Raw genomic sequence first — 21,256 nt, 5'->3', positions numbered from 1 at the left:
GAACACAGAGGTGATCTAGATGTCCCCTGGGGGGAGATATTAATATCTGGGGTGGGGGAATATTTGAACAGGATCTTGAAAAATGAATGGGAGTTTGGGAGTGGGTTGCGTGAAGCCAGTAGTGTGAAGGAGTCAAGGGTTCATGTTCTGGTGTCTGACCCACTGAGTTTGGAATTCCTATTATTCATGGGTGATTTCAACAGCGTGTGATAGGGGCAACATCGGAGCTACCTTACAAAGTAGATGTGAAGTTTAGAGAACATAGCATTAATGTAAATCTCTCAGAACACTAGCCGGCACAGATTAAGGATGCAGTACAGGTTAACCAATGTTGGTAAGGAACAGCCACTCAACCCGAAAATGTGGGGAAGCGTTGTAAAACATCCTGCCTTGCAGATGAGGGAAGGACTGCGACGAGAAATGTGGGCAGGGGTCAGACCAGGCAGGGGTGCGAATGCCAGAATGAGGACTTAAGCAAGTAAAGACATAGAAAAGCCAACGGATTGGTGGGCGGGGTTGGGGTCAGGGTGGGGAATGGGCAGCCAGTGAGAAAGCTGCAGCATAACCCAGCAGAGGAGAGGTTGGCAAGCCACCAGTGTTCCTGTTCTTTGTCCTCAGGCGGGCCAGGTAGAGCTTAGACTTTGGGCAGCAGCCGCTAAAGAGTCCTTTCTTGAGAGGGTCGCTGAAGGCGGCCGCCCCGGCAGGCCCAGAGGCTGGTGGCCGCGCGCCACCTGGTGGCCGCAGGAGGTGGGCTCAGCCAGCAGCAGCGGAGACCGAAAAATCCGGGATTTGCAATGTAAACTGAGGCAGGGAGCGGGGTTGGGAGGGGTTGAGATCTTCCAACTGGACACCGTTCCTATTCTAACCCCATTTTACAGATAGGAAAACTGAGGAGAAGGGAAGGCGAACAAGGCTGAGTAAGGAGCCTCTCAAACGGAGGGCTTCAAGACACCAGGAGTCAAGAATCTGTTTCCTGAATGGCATCAATGGCCTGAAGTTTAGTTTGCCATTCTGTTCTTTGGGCAGGGGGAAAATGAAAGAGGAGGAAGAGAAACTTTAGTCTTTCCCGCCCATCCGGCGGTAAATGGCTTTAAAGAGTACCCCGGAAAGCAGAGTTTTATAGATTCCATTTGCATACGAACGCAGTCACCTCGAGTTAAACTCCGGTGCTTTAATCTCAGGTCCAATTTGTCCCAAAGCCGCGGAGGAAGGCCCTCGTGAATACCTCAATACTCCGCCCCCCCGAGCCCCGCCTACAGGGCTGGGCTTCATTGCACGTGCTCACCCGGCTCTTTCGCGATCCGCCTCCTAGGAAAGACTCATTGTTAGGGCGGGGGGGATACGAGGCGCCATAGTGAATGTTGATCATGGATAAGTCACAATAACGAGAAAGCCCTGAAGTAATCTTTATTCAACTTTTACAAGAACTTATTATCAGGGCTCGTGAATTTGACTGGCCTTGGCCTCCTCTTCTCAGGGTGACTTTTCCCTCCTCCCACCCCTTCAGTTGGTGGAGTCCCGCGTGGTCGGCCTCTCCCGGCGGACTTCAATTCCCAGCGTGCCCCGCAGGGCCGTGCGTGGCAGCGGCGCGTGACGTCGTGGGTGGGAGCTGGCCAGTGCTGAGGGGGCGCGGCGCGGAGGGGCGCGGAGCCGGGCGGCTCGCGGCCCAGAGAGCGCGGCGGCCGGGAGCCCGCCGGCCCCTGACAGCCCCCTCCCCCCGGCGGACGACGACTACGACTACGAGGACGCCGGTCATGGCGGAGCGGCGAACCGAGCGCGGGCCCTGAGCACCACCGCATGGAGCGGGACGAACGGCCGCCTAGCGGAGGGGGAGGCGGCGGGGCCTCGGCGGGGTTCCTGGAGCCGCCCGCCGCGCTCCCTCCGCCGCCGCGCAACGGTGGGTGAGGGGCGTGCAGAGCTCGGGCCCGGCGAGAACCGGCCCCTTTTCCCCTACCCCGGGAATTCCTCTCCTCTTAGCCGACTCTCACTCTGGGAAGCCCAGGCGGCCCTGGGTATCCACAGTGCGGACCTTCACCCCGGTCCCCCTTGGCGCGGACCTTCCCTCTCCTCCTCTTTTTCCGTTCCCCTTCGCGCGGATCCTCCCCCTGCCCGGTTCCCTCCACCTCGACCTTCGTTTCCCCCTCCCCCCCGTCCCCTCAGCACAGGCCTCCCCTCCCCCCGTCCTTCTGCGCGAATCATCCCTCCCTCCCCCAGGTCCCCTCTGCACCCCCCTCACTTCGCATCCCATCGGTAGGGGCTTCCCCTCCCCCTCGGGTCCCCTCTGCTCCGAACATCCCCTTCCCGCCCCCCGGGAGACCCCTCTGCGGGGTTCTCTCCCCTAAAGGATCTCTTCAGCGCCAATCCCTTTCCTCTCTCTCGACTCCCCAGCTCTCCTCCACGCGGGTCCCTCCGTGGACGTCCCCTCCGCGCCCTGCCGACGCCACGCCCTTGTCCCCTTGGTTCTCTCTTACCCTCACCTTTTTGAAGCCTCTTTCCCTCCCCTCTGCCGTCCCGCGCTTCCCATGCTGCCCCAGCCTCCACCTCGGTGCCGACCCCCTGTTCCCTAGCTACGGGCTCCGCGTTTCCCTTTCGGACCCCGCACCCCACTTCTCTGCCCTCCTTCCCCGCGCTCTCTTGCCCGTCTGACCTCGGCCCGGCTCAGCTCCTTCTCCCTGCTGGCTCAGGTCTCCGGCTCGAGCGGGTGCCTGGGACACCTGCCTCTTCCCTCCTTCCACCCTCCCGTCCCGGCCCGCGCCTGAGCCACCTCACTTCGCCTCTTTCCCTTCGCGATCACCGAGCCGAGGCCGGAGAATTCCTCACCTGGTCCGGCCCTTCCCACTGCTCTTCCCCAGCCCCCATGTCCGGGCCAAGTCCTCAGGTTCCTTGGGACTGTCGCTGGGCCCGGCTCGCCCTCCTCCCTCTCGGCTCCCTCCCCCCGCGGGGTGTTTTATTTGTATCTGTTTGATATTTTCCCCCTCAGTGTTTGCGGCGGAATGTTTTTATTGGTAACGTGTAAGGAGCTTTTGTGAGGTCGTAAAAGGTGAACTTTTGAACTTGGAAAGCGCCCTGGAGCAATTAGCGCAGGCGATAGCCCCGGGAGGCCTGCATTACAAAGGGTGCTCGTACTGACCGGCAAACGCTTCGGCGGCAAACCCGATTTATTTATTTATTTGCCCTGCCTTCCACCTTTCACATCTCCTCATTTCCGAATAAAGGGCAGGCGCTCGGAGATCCGTGCCTCCTCCCCTTTCTGCGCCATAAACGCGCAATTCTCTGGAAGATCTAGGACCGAACAGTGTCTAACAAGTAACAGATTTCAAATTGAATGCAAACACCCGGGACAGTTAGGAGGCACTAAAAATTAATTGCTTCAGCAAGAAGTTTCTCGATCAGGACAGTGACCTGGCAGGTGTGAAGGAAGGAACCTGGAAATAGGTCACTTAGGCGCTCCATTGAATGAATGAGGAACTACACAAGGGGAGAGAAATCTTGGGGTGGATCTGCGCCTTCATACATTTATTAACTCGTCAAACATTTATGGCCAGTTCAGTAGATCTGATATTTTTAACCAGTTAAGGGAAAAGTCTGTTTAGAAGACAGCATGGTTGATTTCCCTTATGCTGCTGACCAAATAGTGATATGTTTTCAAAGCTGTTGTCCTTTTTTAAGATGTCTGTGATGTGTGGTATCTAGGTGGCTGGCTGTCCCATGGGATGTCTTTGGAGACTAATTTCTGAATGTGAACATGTTTGAGATCAATAAAATTCCGTGTCACAAAGGAGGAGGCTGGAATCCAGTTAGGGTAGAAGGAGACAGTATCATGAACAAAGGATTTTTTTTAGTGCTTTTGACTTTTTAAGCTTTTAAGACGTGATTTGGTTTGGTGTTAATGTGTTAATGTTGTAAATCCTGATCTAAAATTTACCATGTTAATATTTTACCCAAGCCCCAGATCTATCTATCTCATAGCCTGTATTAGGGTGTGTATTTTCATAATGCCTTTCTGTGTATATACTTCCTGTACCCACCTGTGCATGACATGTAGCTGATGGATTTTACTGCAGACAGTATTTACTGTTCTACTTGAGAATATTGTTGTAAGGGAAGCCTAGGAACTGCATTTGCTATTAATTATTCATTAGTACATTTTAAAGAACTCAGTGGTAATTTTAACTGTTAATCAGATTTCCCATTCACAGACTCATTTCCTCAATTGGTCAAAGCCGTTTAAAAAATTATCAAGCAATCTATTTAGGCTAAGGTGGCTTCATTATTTTATATCAGTCTGATTTAGTGCTGCTAATACTTCCTTTTTGTTAAAAACACAACGGGACTTTTGGCAGTTTGATGGACTTTAAAGAAAATAAACTTGTGGGATGTTTTATTTTTCAGGGTAAAAATGAGCACTGTTTTCTGTTTTACAGTTTATATTCATTATCTCTCATAACCTAACATGCTCACAGAAGAATTACCAAAAAAAGAAAAAAAAGTTTACTTTTGGAATGGTGGGACTTTTGTTTTTTCTTTTACACTTCCTAATTAATATTTTCCTCCCAAAGTAAATGAAACTGTTTAGATTCTAAGCAGAGAAAATGAATTCTCTGGCTTTTTATCCTAGTGACTGACTGACATTTTGTATGAATTGTTTGCAATAGCTAGCTATCTAGATAGGAGGTCTTTTGGTTTGTGTCATCAAGAAATAAACTGGAGGTGGAATTTTAGAAATGTTTTCCTGCCGGAAACGCCATTGATGCTGAATTTACAGTCCTTTAAATAGTTTTTATTATTCTATCGGAACAGAGTTGCTAGTCTTTTGATGCACCATCACCCTTCCAGGAATTCCTTGTGCTGATTGCTCTAGATATTTTCAGTTATTGCTTGTAGGTTTCCATGACAAACATGAATTCACTTAGTCATAATTTCAAAGGAAGATGAATGACTTGAGGAACTATATGCTGAATATTGCACTTGTTTAAGAGAATGAGGCAGTAGGCTTTTAAGTATTTCAAGCAAAGGAAGGTTATAAGCCATTATAAGTAATTAAAAACATGTTTTATATAATTACACTTTAGAGGAAATGAGGAGAAGTTCACTAAATAACATCATGCCCTGTTTTGCTAAGACCATGCCATCCAAATGTTTATCCTGAAAATAATAGTTATTTTCCATGACAATTTAACTTTTCAGTTCTGTGACTTTAAAGATTAATTCTGAATCACCTCAGAATATTCTACTTCCATTAAAAAAATGCATACTATGGTACTGTTGTTCTTTAGTACGAATAGCAAACTGATGTTTTTTAAGTCGGTTCTGCGACCTCCAAGGAACACTGAAAGGCAACAGTGAACAGATTCATTGGTGATTTTGAGCAGCTGAGGTGTGAGAAGACCACATTTCCAATCTCAGATTTACCAGATTCACCATATTCTTTCTGAGCATTTCTGTTCCATGTAATCAAGATATGAACATGCTTCCTAATCCATAAGTCAATTCAGAATTCTATAGCAAAAAGGTGTGTGTGCGTGTGCGCACGCACGTGAGTGCATGAATCAGCACGTGAAAGGCAGTTAGATGAGGAGGAGGGAGAGGAGCTAACGAAGAAAATCCTGCTGGTAAATTTCCTAAAATGTGTCCAAATCCTGTTTTTCCATATTATATTCATAATTTCTTGGCTTCTCAATTTTTTTCCCCCTGAGGTTTTGGAGCAAAAGTAGAAAGTAAACTTTAGGTTAAAATACTTAGGTTTATGTTGATGGAGGATGGAGAGTAGAAATGCCAATTGGAAGTATGATATCGGTAAAGAAAGTTTCTTATACCACTTCCAGTGCTTGTTGAGCAAGTTGGCATTAAATTGTTAATGCTGCTTGCATGTTCTGGGGCCTTGGGCTGTATTTGTTAGTTTCATCCTGTATTAAGACACCACTGCTCTGTTTTTATAACTAGGTAGGTATTTATTGGTTTGTGCTGAATAAATTGGCTCATTAATGAATTGTGTTCAGATGACAACTTCCTTCTGAATTTCAAAAGCCAGGATAGCTCCTTCTACATTAGGAGACTTCATTTTCAGCAAGCTTATCTAGGTCTTTAGGGCCTTGTCATGATTTTTGGCTTTTATGTTTACTTTTTGTTGTAGCCAAGTTAATTGATACTTCTCCGATTAAATATTTTATCCATTTGTATGATTAGGTTGAAAGCTAAATTTGGGATGATTCCTTTTATGAATAAATTTTACCGTGTTGGTCAGATCTATAGAAATAGGACAATAAAGATGCCTTATTTTGTGTGAACTAGTCTTATATGTGAAAAAGGCTCACAAAAAAATCAAAAGTTCTGAGTCAACAGATAAATCTTACGTTTCAACAAAGAATAAAAGTGTCCCTGAAACAATTTTAAACAGAAGGTAGCTATTGAATATGCCCACACAAGAAGTGATGTAGAGTATTTCCCAAACCAACTAGTTGTGAAAGAAAATGTTTTCTTTCAAACTTTTGTATTCTTAGGGTCAACTTTTCTCTGGTTCAGGTAGTTTCTTAAGGATTTTTGGATGCCTTTGACTGATAACTAGGGTTCAGAAATACTAGAATTATGTAAAGTTAGCAAGAAGTATTGAGCAGGTAATTCTTTTTCGGGTGTTGAGTCCCTGTTAGAGCCGATTTCAGATCCATCTGAACTTAATTAAAAAAAAAATCTCTGGATTAACTTTGATATACAGTATTTGTAGAATCAGACCCAGTCTTCTGTTTGTTTCTTGTTTTCCGACATGGCTTGTTTTTGTGAAAAAGATAAGGCTGTTAGACCGTAGATAATGGGAAATTAGAAGAAAACCATTGTGAGATGGCCAACCTGCTTTTTCAGTGTGGTTTAGAAATAACTGTAGAATAGAGAAATTTATTTGAAAGAATGAAACATTTCCTACTTTATTTCATTCTTACTACTTGCTGTTAAATAGTAGCCTGCGGAGAATAGCTTCTCAAGAAAACAGCTTTTTTTTTTTTTTTTTACTGTTTACGATTATTTAAATAAGACTTTACTATGTAACCCGGTAATTCTAATTAACAGTGATTTAGTTGGGGAGCGAACCAGGATTTCCTCAGCTGGCTGCTGGGGACCTGAATTGCTTTTTTCTCCACCCTTAGCTGCACCAAATCTTTTGATCCCTAAGCTACAGTGGTTGTCATTTGAGAAAGCAAACTGAGAGAAAATTTAAGTTGTGAAAATAGTCTAGTTTGAGGCTTCATTTGCATCTTGGAAGTTTCATTCTTAAAAAAAATTATAGAGGTAACTGAACCTTCAAAATTTATCTTGAAGGGAGCAAACTCTCATGTCTAAATAGAAAATTCCTGGATTTCCTTAAAAATACATTTATTTCTTCCTTAAAAAATTTGGGGGATGTTTTAATATTGACGATCACTATTTAAAAAGAGAAATTATCCCAATTATAAGTTCACCAGAGACATTCAAGTGTTTTGAATTTCTTGAAGAGAGTGTGTTTGGAGAAAACAAGTTAGCCTTTAAGCAATGGAAAATTTTTCATTCAAAGTAGTTGTGGTTTCTCCATCAGCATTATATTAAGTTCACATAGAGAATCACAAATTCTTATGTCATATACTAAATAAATTCTACAACTTGTTATATTAAGAGTTAGCTTTAAAAAGTATTTCAAATGGTGAGATCTTTGGATCTTAATTACAAACTGTACACCCGTCAATTTGTTTACACAGGAGAAGCTATTCAAGCATAAACCACAGATGGCAGTAGCTGCATATTTTTCTATTTTCTGAACAGACTCTTGCCTTTAAGTTGGTGTCAATTCTATGGGCACTGTTGATAAGTCAGCTGTCAAGTGTAATGTTTCCAAAACCAATTCCCTAGGCGGCAACATGTAATGTATTCTGGAAACAAATCTGGGTATTTGATTTGAAGATATACTCTGTGGGTGGTTTGAACCAGAATAGTGACTTTGCTCTCATTGTCAAAGTGAGAAATCATGAAGAGAAATGGATAATAATGATAAAGGAAATTGTTTGAGTAGTAGTTACAGTACATTGGGATTGCAGTGGTGATATTAGCAAAGGATATATCAAACAGATATTTGCTTGAACAACTGTTTGCGTTGGAAACGATTTATAATTCATTAGAAAATATACTCAAGAATTAAAATTTTGAGAGAGGGAAATACACAACTAAATTCCTCATTTGGAAGAGGTAGATAACCTCAGCTTTTTATTTCCAACTCCTTAAGTTTCATGCAATTTTGTATCTGTAAAAGCATTTCAGAGGTCTATGAGTGCTTGCTTGTTTTTCCAATGGTAGTGTCAAAATTTCTGTTAATTTTTCTTCTAAAAACATTGATTGACAAAGGACATAATTGATTAAATAGATTTTTAAACTTCCTATAATACTTCCTTTGAGTCCAGAGATACAATCCCATAGTTTAAGACTCAGGAAACATTTTCAGTAACAGATCTAGGCCAAGATGAAGGACATACTGATTCAGTGATGGGGACTACCTTAACCTGTATCGGTTTTCATTAAAAAAAAAAAAAATTAATCCATGCACTCATTTCAGTCTTGAAGCTGTACCATCTTGGAAGGATGGAAAATCAGTCTTGATCATTTTTGTTAATTTCTTATGTGCTACTGCATCAGATACAGTGTTCTTTTTATCACAGTTAAAACTCTAGTGTGTGCAGTTTAGTTTTTCTCTCACAAAAGGAAAAAGGACATGTGAAGTGTTAATACACTTTTTATCTTGCTTTCTCACCTCTTGTCTTTTAAAATTTGTAAATGGTTAATTAAATAGTACGCAGTTGGGTTTGTATTTTTTTTTTTGTCACTCATAATTTGTTGATCATTTGTTATTGGATTATTTGTTTCAGACTTACTCTCTTCCTACTTAGTGAGTCCTTACATTTGTTATTTACTGTATTATCTAAAACAGTGGTTTTCAAAGTGTGTTCCATTAACCTCTGGGGGTCCCTGAAACCTTTTCAGGAGGTTCTTGAGGTTAAAACTATTTTTATAATAATGCTGACATTATTTGACTTTTTTACCGGGCTGACATTTGCACCAGTGTTGCAAAAACAATGGTGGGTAAAAATTGTTGGCGCCTTAGCAGAAATCAAGGCACCAAACTGTCCTAGTAGTCATTGTAGTCTTTATTTCCATGCACTTGTAGTTTTAAAAAAAGAAAACCATTTTCATTTAAGAATGTCCTTGATGAAGCAGTAAAAATGATTAATTTTATTACATCTTTACCCTTGGGTATACATGTTTTTGATATTCTGTGTGAGGAAATGGCAGGTACACACAGCATTTCTGCTGCATAGTGAAATAGAATAGTTGTTTTAAGGAAAAGTGTGCAGTTATATTGTGAGCTGAAGTCTCTGCTTTTTTCATGAAACACAATTTTTACTTGAAAGAACAATTGACTAATTATGGTTTATTCAAACTTAGGTATTTGGCACTGTCCATTAAAAAAAAAACCTGAACAATGAGCTTGTTATGCCAGAGAAAACTGACAATGTATGTTGCTACTGAATAAAATTTGAGCTTTCAGATGACAATGAGAATTTTGGAAAATTTGTATCTGAGCTTGACAACTTTGAGCTTGACAACTTCCCAATGACGGTATTATTAATAAATGTGATTTTTTGATATTATATAATGAAATGTGTAAACATTTTGAAGATCTTATTTCAGTGAAGGAGTATTTTCCAAATCATCTGGTATATATACAGAATTCTGTATGGGGAAAAGATGTGTTCAAAATGCCAGATGTCAGGGGCAGGGAGGGAAATAGCTCAGTGGTAGAAGGTCCTGGGTTCAATCCCCAGTACCTCCATTTAAAAACAAAATAAAATAAAATCTGGTTTTGAGCATTTATTAAAAAAAAAATGCCAGATAGACCAATGGATTTAAATGTAACAGTACACAAAGTTCATTGATACCATTTTAGATTTCAGATTGAACTAATTTTTAAGAAACCACCACTTACTGAGTTTTGGTGTATTATCAAAGAAAAATGTCCACAGTTATTTTAATTAGGGAATAATTCTTCCTTTTCCAATTATAAATCTGTGTGAGGCCAGTTTTTCTGCTTATACTTCATCCAAAACAATATATCACAGCATACTGAATGCAGAAACATATAGAAGACTCTAGCTGCCAGAATTAAATCAGATATTAAAGAGATTGGCAAAAATATAAAATAATACCACTCTTCTCACCAATTTTGTTTTGTTGGAAAATACAGGTCTTTTTTATAAAAATGTTATTTATATTAACATGTAATGGGTTTGTTGCTACTTTTAAATGAATAGATATTTTAAAAAATTTCATAGTTTTATTTTCTAGTATGATAAATAGCAATAGATATACTCTTTGTAAACTTTGGCTTTTTTGGTTCCTCAATAATTTTTAAGTTTGTAAAAGGCCACTCAGATGAAAGTAATGTGAGAACCTCTGTTCTAAATGGACCAACTTAATGTCTAAGAAAATGGTTACTTTACCAGATAATAGAACTTAATTACTTTTTTTTTTAAATCTCTGTAAAGGGGCTACGGAGGGAAAAAATGAAAATGAGTTTATATCATTTTAAGTTTTCTTTGCTTGAGTTCACTTCACTGAATTCTCTGATAAGGCTTTTGTTACCTGCTATGTGAAACCTGTTGCTTAACTGTTAATTATTTGTGGCAGAAATTTTCCAACGGAACCTGTTTCCTCACCAAGAGTGGGTTTATAATTGTGGAAATAAATCTCGCAACACAAAAATATTTTACTTAATGAGAGTCATTGCTATAAAAATAAAGAAATATTTATGAGATAAAAATCCTATCTTTTAAAAGCTTCCTTCAAGAATAGTTTGCTTGTTTGCTTTCAGTAGACGTGTTTGGCTCTCACTGAGCCTTCTAAATTTGTGATTTTGGCAGTGTCATTTTGTAGATTGGCTTGCCTTTAACCTGGTTTTCACTGAAGGAGGTCGTAATAAAGTCTGTATAGGAGAAGTGTCTCCTTTTCTGGTGTAAGAATACCCTTTCCTAGTGTGAGTAACATTTTAGTGTAAGTCAATTACTGTGTTGTTAAAGAGTTAGGGATTTACTCCTTATGGTAGTTACTAGGTAGAACTCATTCTGTCGTGAGCTTGCTGGCAGAAGAAATGTCACAGAACAATGTGAATAACAATAAGGAATTACTGAATCAGAACTTAAGATGAAGTTTGGTGGGTGATGAAAGATCAGTGAGATATTTGGGCTACCTTCCTGAGAGCTCTTCGGGGTTATCTTGATGTTCTTGGAGTTTCACATAACATACCTTTTTTTGTGTTCTCTGGGAGTTGCAGCTTACTCATGAGAAGATACAAGCCTTTCCTTTTTCGTTTTAATGCTTGGATATTCAAGTGTCAGATGAATTTAAATCGTGTTAGTTACTAAACTTAATAACTGAGGCAGAATTTTTTTTTTCCTACCATATTTTTGCTGTACTCTTGAAATCTAACCTGTTAGGAGACTTCTCTCTAGTCTTACAATCCTTCCTCCAAAATGCCTTTTTAGCAGGATAATAAACCACCTGGGGGGAACCCCCCACGGATATCTGTTTAGAGGGCTTTGTTTTTTGGAAGTGGCAGTAGTAGTCTCAGCCAGGGAGGAAGGATTTTGGTTAGATGGTGTGAGAGGGAAAGAGCAGGGACTCTAGAGTGTGGCAGAACAAAGATCACAGCTATGTGACTTTGTCACTTGACTTCTCTGAACTTTTGTATTCTCATTTAATAATAATAATATGGCTAACATTTATATAGTTGTTACCATATAATATTCTAAGCATGTTTCATGTCTTAACATACTTTATTCTCATACCCCAGTGAGGTAGGTGTTCTATTATCTCCATTTACAGATGTGAAAACTTGAAGCCCACAGAGGTTAAGCCCTAGGTTTTACAATTATTAACGCTATTAATAATTTGTTTCCTAGATTTAATCTCTCCTCTCACTCCCCTACTCTCCACATACTATGACATTTCCCTGAAATTGGCTGTAGGGTTATTAGGATTAGTGATAAAGTCTGTAGAGTGCCAAGCATAGTGTCTGCCTCTAAGCAGACACTTGTGAATCCAGGCCATTTATAGTTATTGAAGAGGCCCGGAACTCAGTTCCCCATAGATTAGAGAGTCACAAAGATCTACCCTTAGAGTTGCAAGTGACTTTTTTCTTTCTCTCACGTTGGCTTTAATAAGCCAACCAGAAAACAATAGACCAGAAAATAATTTTGCAGACTCAGAAACAATCTTTGGTGAGCCTAAGGGGTAAAAGAAGGAGTTTTGAGCTATTCAAGGCAGGGATACCATATCTTGTATCTGTGGCCTCAGCACTGAAAACACAAGGAATTGGTGTTCTTGAATGTTGAATGAATGAATGAAAGAAGGGTCAGATCAGGAATGTTGAGTCTTTTGCTTATATCAGAGTCCTTTGAGTATGAGTCTTTTGCTGGTAGTCACAGAAAGTCTACAAAATACAAGGTAAGGAAATGTGCTTTTCAGTCATTTGAGAAAATTGAGGCCAGTATCTAAGTCAAGCCATGTGTTGAAGCTAATCCAAGGTTCGTGGGCCCTTCTGTAACCAGAATGAATTTCTGTTTGGAAATGTGGCTTTCCTAACAAAAGTGACTAGATACACCGGATTAAGATGAGATGGCCAATAAACTCCTGGCTGTTTGCTTCACTGCGTTGGGAAGTGCAGTTTAGGAAAAGGTGGACTTTGTCCTCTGTACTTTTTTTATTTCTGTCACACAAAAGCTGGCTATCTGGAAGAAGAATCAATCCAAGAAGGCTGATGTGACCCCTTTGAAAATGAAAATACAAGAGCCAGTTGTCCAAAGGTTGTAAAATATAGAAAGTGATTTTCTAGCAAGAAGTTAGTGAGAATGATATGGCAGTGGAGGTTAATAGATTAGTGTAGCAATGTAGTTGAGTAGGAAAGGACTTGAGCCAGGAGGCCAGCGACGTTATTTGAAGAGGTATGAAGCCCAGGAAATAGTTGATGGGTCTCAATGTTGCCTGGGTTTTGATTCTAGCTCTCTTATAAAGTCATGTCCCTGTGCGCCCACCTGTAAAATGAAGGAGCTAAATTAAATTAGATAAGTCCGGAAGAAATTTTCCAGCTTTTTGATACAATGAATTGAGTAAAACAAAATTGCAGTTTAGGAAAAGCCCCGCCTACAGTAAATAGCTGTGGTACTCACAGCCTAGATTCATTGGGATGATTTTTATTTCAGATACTGTTCAGTCATCCCTCAAAGGACATTTACATTTCTTAATGCTTAACCGTACTGTTTCCCTGTTTAAATTTTAGAACATCTGTCTGCTTTAAAGTCTGTAGGATCACATAATTTATATGTAAATTCTGCTTTCTGGGTCGACTTTATGGAAATGTTTGACACTTTATGGAAATGTTTGCAGTTCTGACGTTATGATAATCTTTTTTACATTATGATAATTTGTAATGTAAACTCGAACTTCAGTGTAGTTTTCATTTGTGTTTTTTTTTTTCTTTTTAACATGATCACTTTGCTTCCAAATTTATAACCCCTCCATGCCATACTTGTCTTTTGTAAGTACAATTCCATTCACTGAGTGAAACCCATAGTTAATTTCAGAGTTTTTTTGTTCCTCATAAATGCATTTTTATCTGAAAAACTCACACAGCATTGAGAAGAGCCCTATCCTCTTATGATTAAATGCCCTGCGTTTGAGAATGTGGGTTCTTTAAGGAAAATTGCAGAACCTCCTTAAATGCTGTTGGTCTGTAAAAAGGGAACCCAGCAGGAAAGAGGCGGCAGTGCATGGGGGAAGGGTAGAGGTGGGGTAGCCAGGGAGCTGCAGTTGTGAAATATTCATCAATCATTTTACTGGCACCAGGAAACCAATCAGCCTTTTAGAAGAGAGAACTTAATCAATCACCTAATGTGGGAAATTACAATTGCTTTCCCACAAAAAAATATTCCCTTACTTGCTGACAGATTAAATCTGGAAGAGAGTTGGGCTGGCTGGAATTCAGAGCTTATGGCAGACAGTTACTGAAAGTAGTACTGTGATGGAGAAATGCATTTAACGGTAAAATGTACTATCTGCTGTGAGCCTTTTTAAAGTAATTCAGAGTAAGTTTGCTTTTCATATAGTGTGTCCATTAATAAAAAACAATTACCGAACACTTATGGGTAATATTATGTGTGTGAAATACTGTAATTTTATTCTCTCAGGCTAGTTTCAGGAGCATAGATGTGGATCCTGGCTGAATAATACCCAGTGTTTTCAGTGCCTTGTTTGGAAAGGAACTTTAGAGCATTGTCTAAGGGACACTTCCTGGGGAACACAGTTGGAAGTGTTTGCATGTAAATAAAAGCAGGAGGGATTTAGATGTATCTTGTATTTAGATTTTAAATGGTGTGATTTCTGAATTCTGTGCTTGAATTGTCTGTGGCCCGAAGATCCTTAGGTGTGAGTTGCTTAGGAATCTTTTTTAAATTAGAAATGTATAGTCACTGTAGAAAATACGGAAAATGAAGGGGAAATTACCTATAATCTTGCTACCAAGCAACTTTCATTAACATTTTCTCATTTTCCTCTAAACTTTCTTCAAATCCTAGTTTTTTGCTTATTGTTGTGCTCATACGATATATACCATTGTTTTATGCTTTTTGATTTTACACTTTAAAAAATTATGTTATAAACTTTACTTATTCAACATTAACTTGTTTAAAACTTTTAATAGCTATGTAACAGCCTATTGGTTTTCATTGTTGGACATCAGGTATTTTTCAATTTCTCACTGTTAACATCAGTACTGCCCAGACCATCTTGTGCTTTCTTTTTTTGGAGGGGGTGGGTAGACTGGTAGACATATGTATCTACCTCAGTGTACCATTGCCAACTACCAGTTTAGTTTACACTAAGGTGCTTTGTATACTCACATCTAGGGCTGTCAACAGTACTTATTATTTATTAACTGCCTGATGTTTGAGATAGAATTGAGACACTGGTAGGCTCTTTGCTCTGTTACCATGTTTTGGAGAGATATGTGAAGTCATTCCCAATGCCTTTGCCCTCTGAATCTTTTAGATTTCTGGAACCAAGCTCCCTGTGCACTTTGCCTTCCACCCTCACTCCCAGTATCTTCCAGCCTGGTCAGAGCAGTGCTTAGGAACCCTTCTGAGGCTGCCTTCTTTCTCTTATAGATTATAGGTGAATGGGTGCCAAAGACATTTTGGAGCCTTCTCTCGTTCCTCTAAAAATCTCAGGAGGATGGATTGGTGTGTATGTATGTGTTTGCATGTCTTCACATACAACTGTATCAACTTCCTCAAAGTCTTGAATATGTCCTGAAACTTAAAACTGAATTTGGTTGGAAATTAAGTACATGGAGAGAGAAGTTAAACTGACACTCCTTTAGATACCTGCATAATCTGCATGGCTTTCTTAGTGGCTGACATCCATCCTGACCCTGTACAGGGTTTGATAGTGAAAAATCCTAGATGCATCTTATGCTAATTGGAAAGGCATTCACAGTTTTTAACAGGGCTTGTTTCAGAAACATTTTGGGAGTCTTGGGAACTAGAAACATTTTGGGAGTCTGGCTATCTACATATTTTGAATTAAGTCACGAATCATATTTGCTCAAGTGAAGATTAAAGAGTTTCTAGAAATTTTAAAACTGTATGTTAATTGAGGATAAACACAAATGTTTGAAGATCATTTGCTCTGTTTCTTTGTGCTGGTGGTCAGAAAACTTGCAGTTTGCCGAGACGGTTTTTATAAAGCTCTTTAATAAGAAAGTGAATAAGCCAGCTGTTTTTCCCCTTGACTATACCAATTGCAAACCTCCTCAAATCCTGGTTAGTAATTAAAAGCCTTGAGATGACCTTGAATCTAACTGAACTACAAAAGCTGTGTTGAGTTAAATTTATAGCCTTTGTTGATTTCAAAAGAGGTTAGGAAGAATCCCGTTCTATTTGCTAAAACATTAAGGGTAGCCTTGAGTGTACATTGACGATCAGAACTAATTAATAAGAGGCACTTTTAAAGTCCACTGGCATGGACTAAAAAAAAATTAGGTTTGTCATCTCTTCATTGAGCGTTTAAAATATGTATTTGAAAAGGTTTAAGGTAGGGTGAAATTTTCCAGAGTCAGTTTGCGATGTTCAAGTTTGCTGAAAATATCTGTCTTTTCCCCATCTTAACATCAAAGAGATTTTTGAATCAATGGGGAAGTCAGAATATATGTTTAATGCTTTCTAAAAGTAACAGTTTAATTCAGTCTTAAAATATTTTACAGGAATGGGAACTGTGTTAGTAAAAGTTTCTGATTATATTCAGGCAATGTAAAGTAATAATATTTTAAAAATGCTTTACATTTGGGTCATAGTGTATGATCTAAGAAAGAGAATTTTCCTGCTTACCAAAAAGGACAGAATATATTTTCAGTTGTTTATAGAGCCTTGAACTGCTATCTTACTGATAAAAGGAAACTTGAAAATGTTACTACAAGAAAAGTCAAGTTTTATGTGTAAATAGGTGAGGTAAGACATTTCTCCTAGCATCATAAATCTGATAAATCCCAGCAGTAAGGCAAATTGAGAAACCACTGATGTCTTATATAGATCTTGTGGATTTTAGGATTTTTTTAGTTTTTACGTTTATTTAACAAGACTAGCCTATACTTTGATCAGAATAACTGATCATAAATTGTATATATGTGTATGTGTGTATACAGCAGATATTGTGAGTCTGAGAATCCCTAAAGATGGTAATGGGGGTTCTCAAGCAATTTCAGTTGTGCAAAGTTTGATCTGAAATCATATGAGTAATAAGAGTGTCCTGCCTCTAAAATGTTGACTTTTGCCTGAAATTATTCCAGTTTAGTCTGTCAGTAGCGCAACTCAGCCTGTTAATAGCAGATATAAATTTTTGCAGAAAATGGTGAATAGTGTAGTATGGTAGACAAACTGCAATTGTAGGGGTGGAAATTTAAAATTATACCAGTGAACTCTTACTATGATGTAGTGATTACTAGGTGTGTTAGGCCATGAGGTATAGTTAGATCTGGGTTTAAAGCCTGTCTCCTACTTTTGTGATTTTTTTGGTGGGGGAGGTGGGGCAGAGGGTAGTGGTCATAAAGGACATAGAACCACCACACAGAAATTACTGGAGAATGAAATGATGTAGTGTGTGAAGAACCTAGAGTGTCACTGTGTTACTTTAGGAAGGTAATTGAACGTAAGTAAGGTTAACATGCCTACTTCATAGGTAAGCAAGCCAGTTCACCGAAATCCAGATCACTGAAACTAGTTTACCAAATGTCCAATTTACACAGTATTCAACTCAACAAAAATAAATTTGCTGAATCTTACTTGTAGAGCTTAAAGAATTTGTCACTTTCCTTCTCCGTAGTTGCCGCCCTACCATTTTCCCCCTTTTCTTCTCCCCCTTTTCCTGTACCCCATCTCTTCCCCCATTACCTGCAGCCCAGACCAGGCTGTATCTTTCCACCAGCAGAGGTCCCCTCTCTGCCCTGGCTCTTTCCAGTGCAGCAGCAGAGAGCTGGGATAGAGACAAATTGAACATTGTTGAAAATGCTACCGTCCTATCTTAATTTGACAGAAATCTTTAAAAGCTAATTAAACTGTCCCATCAATATGAATTTTTATAAACTGTCTACATAGTTAAAACATTTTTGGTAAAGTTAGAGAATTGGCTATTTGGAGATTTGGCCATTTGGTGAATTGACTTGAAACTACCTCACAGGTATGTTTGGAGAAATTAGGCAATGTTATGTAAAATAAGTTGCTTATTACCATACAATGGTTGGACTGTAGTAAGTACTCGGTGTTCAAGTTCTCAAAGCACTGGGAACCGTCTCCCCATTCTGACTCAAGGATTTTTTTTACTTGTGGGATCTAGTTGGACAATAGCAAATGATCACGTGATCAAGGCTGGTTTATGGACCAGCTGGTGACTTCCCCTCCCATTACAGTGTTGTTAAATTTGCCCAAATGAAGTACCTTTTTTAGGCTTGGAAAACTTATAAAATGGCCCTGCCTTCCCTGCTACCCTTTGTGGTCTGACTTCTCAGTGATTTTAGAAATGTACCACTTTTCTGAAGTACTTATTCCCAGACACTTGTAACTAGAATTATGAGCCTTAGGAGAGTAAGTTGCAGCTTTATCAGGGTAAGAGCAAGGGCAGATCCCTGGAGGTTCTTGGTGGAAAGTATCACCAGAGCAAATGCTCCTGTTTCTAATACACAGGAAGCCTGGCTTCCCCACCCCCGACTCAGTCTCTGGAGGCCTCTAAAAGGGCTTTCTGGTAAAATCTTTAAAAAGGGAGGGAAACAAATGGTTGTTGAATGCTCAGTGTGTGCCAGGCAGTTGCTAAACTAATGTAGTCCTTTCTGTAACTTTTCTGATTGTTGGTGATATTCCCATATTACAGATGAGTTAACTGAGGCTTAGAGTTAAAAATAACCTGCCACTACTTAACACCACTATTCCACTAAACCAGCGTTTTCCAAACTTTAGTTTTTCCTGTATCACCATCATGATTTTTGTCATTCCTAAATTATCAAATATTTTAAGTATTGAATAATTAGTTAATACTTTGCAACCCAAAATTTATTTTAAAAGGAAATTTTGTCATTATCCTAAATGAAAAATTATATGCCATAAAAGAGAAGGTAACAATAAAAATAAATTTAGTGAAAATAATATCATGTTAAATTCTAGCTGAGATACTGTTTTCTGCCCAAGTCTCTATGAGTAGGCCTTTGTTAGAAAGGGAGGTAAACAATCATTAGAGAGGTAATAGACAAACTAGCACCACTCGAGATTTTCCTTCTGATATGATTAGAAGGATTGAAAGAGAACTAAAGAAGTTACAACTTTGGAATGTTTTAAAATGCTTCCTCTTTTACCACTTCAAGTGGTCTCCTCACTTTGGGAAACACCGACATAGGTGATGGTGTGTTCATTTTCCATATGAGTAAACTGAGGGGAGAAAATTTGTTCAAAGTTGAACTACTAGTTCCACAGACCTTCCTGTCTAAGGACCCTTTTCCTCCTCTTTGCTTTTCCTTCTCTCATTCTTCCCTTCTCATCCCTTTCTCCCCACCTTTCCTCTTTTCTTCCCAAGAAGGGCGTTCAGTTGACTACAAGGTAGTGTAGAGAAGATGTTTAGATGCATTTTTCTGATTTTTTTGTTTGTTTGTTTGTTTAACTACTGTGAGATAGGATTTCATCTTCTGGAATTCAGGTCTTTCTCCAAACATTGCATTTCTTGGTTCTTACTGAATTCTAGATGTTGAGTGTAAAATATAAAGTAATTTTGTAGATATTTGTACCCCTATATAAAGTATTTATTGAAATAACTATAAAGACATCACAAACCTTCCTCTAACACCTAATTAGATAATGTTGGAAAAGTAAATTTGAAAAAGTATACTGCCAGCAGTTTTTGAGACATGTCATTGCAAGTGCAATAAGAGACACTTTCTTTGATTTTACTCTTTTGTAGTTTTGTAACATTTACAACAGTTGTAAATTTAATTAACATTTTATTGCATTATGTTTCAGTGGAGACAGTAAGTACCTGATGTAACTCTGTATCTGGAGTCTAGATTATAGTTTAAATTCTTAAAATTCCATTATTTTAAAAAGATTTACATTTAAATTTGTTTTTTATTTATCTTTAAAATTTTCTGAATAAGAGAAACGTTTTCTGTTGTCATTTTTTTCCTTATTGAATTCTGTTCCTTCTTAAAATGCGAAAGGAGGAGTTCTGTAATTCTCTTGTTTAAAAGTTTGTTTCATGAGTTATTACGTAAGAAAAAGATTTGGTTCTGAATTATTTTAAATAGCATCTTTAAGGAGGAGAGGGTATAGTTTAGTGGTAGAATATGTGCCTAGCATGCACAAGGTCCTGGGTTGAATCCCTAGTATCCATCAAAAACTTAAAAAAAAAAAAAGTAAATTAACAAACCTAATTACCACCCCACCCCACCCCCAAATTTAAAAAAATAACATCTTTATAGTTCTTCACAGAAATATTTTGCACTTGGGAAGAAATTTTGAGAAATTTTCTTAGAAATCATAGTTATGATAATATGCAGATTTAAGGATAAGAGTTCTTTTTACTCCAGGAGTTTACTTTGTGAATTGATTTTCCTATGTCTACTTTATTGTACTTTTGTCTTCTTTAAAATTTATTTTATTTTATTTTTTACCAAATGAAAGATTCTTTAAATTCTGTAGTGCTTTACAATTTTCATATAGATGATTTCATGCAATTCCATAATCTTTTTTTCTTCCTACCCCTATATTGCCCCTCTCTCTTCCATCTCCCCACTGGTAACCACTAGTTTATTCTCTGTATCTGTGAGTCTGCTTGTTCTTTGTTTTATTCATTTGTTTGTTTTGTTTAGATTCCACATATAAATAATATATCATACAGTATTTGTCTTTTTCTCTCTAACTTATTTTACTTAGTGTGATGCTCCCCAGGTCCATCCATGTTGCGGCAGACAGCAAACTTTCATTCTTTTTTTTTATGCCTGAGTAGAATTCCATTATATATGTACATATTTTTTCCTTTCTTTATCTGTTCATCCATAAATCATTTTTAACCATTCATCTGTTGATGTACACTTAGGTTTCTTCCATATCTTGGCAGTGGTAAATAATGCTGCTATGAACAGTGGAGTGCATGTATCTTTTTGATTTAGTGGTTTTTTTGTTTGTTTTTTCAGATAATGTACGTAGGAGTGGAATTGCTGAGTCATATGGTAGTTCTATTTTTAGTTTTTTGAGAAATCTCCATACTCTTCCACTGTGGCTGTACCAGTTTACATTCCCACCAACAGTGTATGAGGGTTCCTTTTTCTCAACATCCTTGTCTTTATGCTAGGTACATCTTTGACTATTTACAGTGCATTCTTGATAAATCATCTTGTGAAACCTATTTCTAATAGATTTCTAATCCCAGAGGCCAGACTGGTGTAGTGTTTGATGGTCCAAACCTGGTATAATTTATACTTTAATAATATTTTTTTAATACTTGGCATAAGCCAAAATAGGTAATTCACTGCTCTATGACACTTTGAACACAGGGTTTCAACCCAGGGCTTATTCCAGGCTAAGATTTGTCAGCATGCCTTGGTATGAAGTAATTGAGACTTTAGAACAAGAGTTTGAATTTTACCACTTCAGATTCTGAA

The 21,256-nt window shown here is 38.9% G+C and overlaps 1 protein-coding gene across 2 annotated transcripts in view; it reads left to right on the top strand.

The window, feature by feature from the left end:
- Positions 1 to 1,523: 1,523 nt before the first annotated feature.
- NR6A1 (nuclear receptor subfamily 6 group A member 1) overlaps positions 1,524 to 21,256 on the top strand; it is a 204,307-nt gene continuing 184,574 nt past the window's right edge. The window contains exon 1 of one of the 2 annotated variants that reach the window (XM_032478401.1): positions 1,524 to 1,897. In XM_032478401.1, coding sequence (XP_032334292.1) covers positions 1,798 to 1,897 — 100 coding nt within the window. In that variant the 5' untranslated portion in view covers positions 1,524 to 1,797. The remainder of the gene's footprint in view (positions 1,898 to 21,256) is intronic. The other variant, XM_032478400.1, reaches the window with a different exon arrangement.

Source organism: Camelus ferus, chromosome 4 (genome assembly GCF_009834535.1).
Source record: "Camelus ferus isolate YT-003-E chromosome 4, BCGSAC_Cfer_1.0, whole genome shotgun sequence".
Taxonomy (NCBI): Eukaryota; Metazoa; Chordata; class Mammalia; order Artiodactyla; family Camelidae; genus Camelus; species Camelus ferus.
This window is presented reverse-complemented; position numbering and strand designations above follow the sequence as displayed.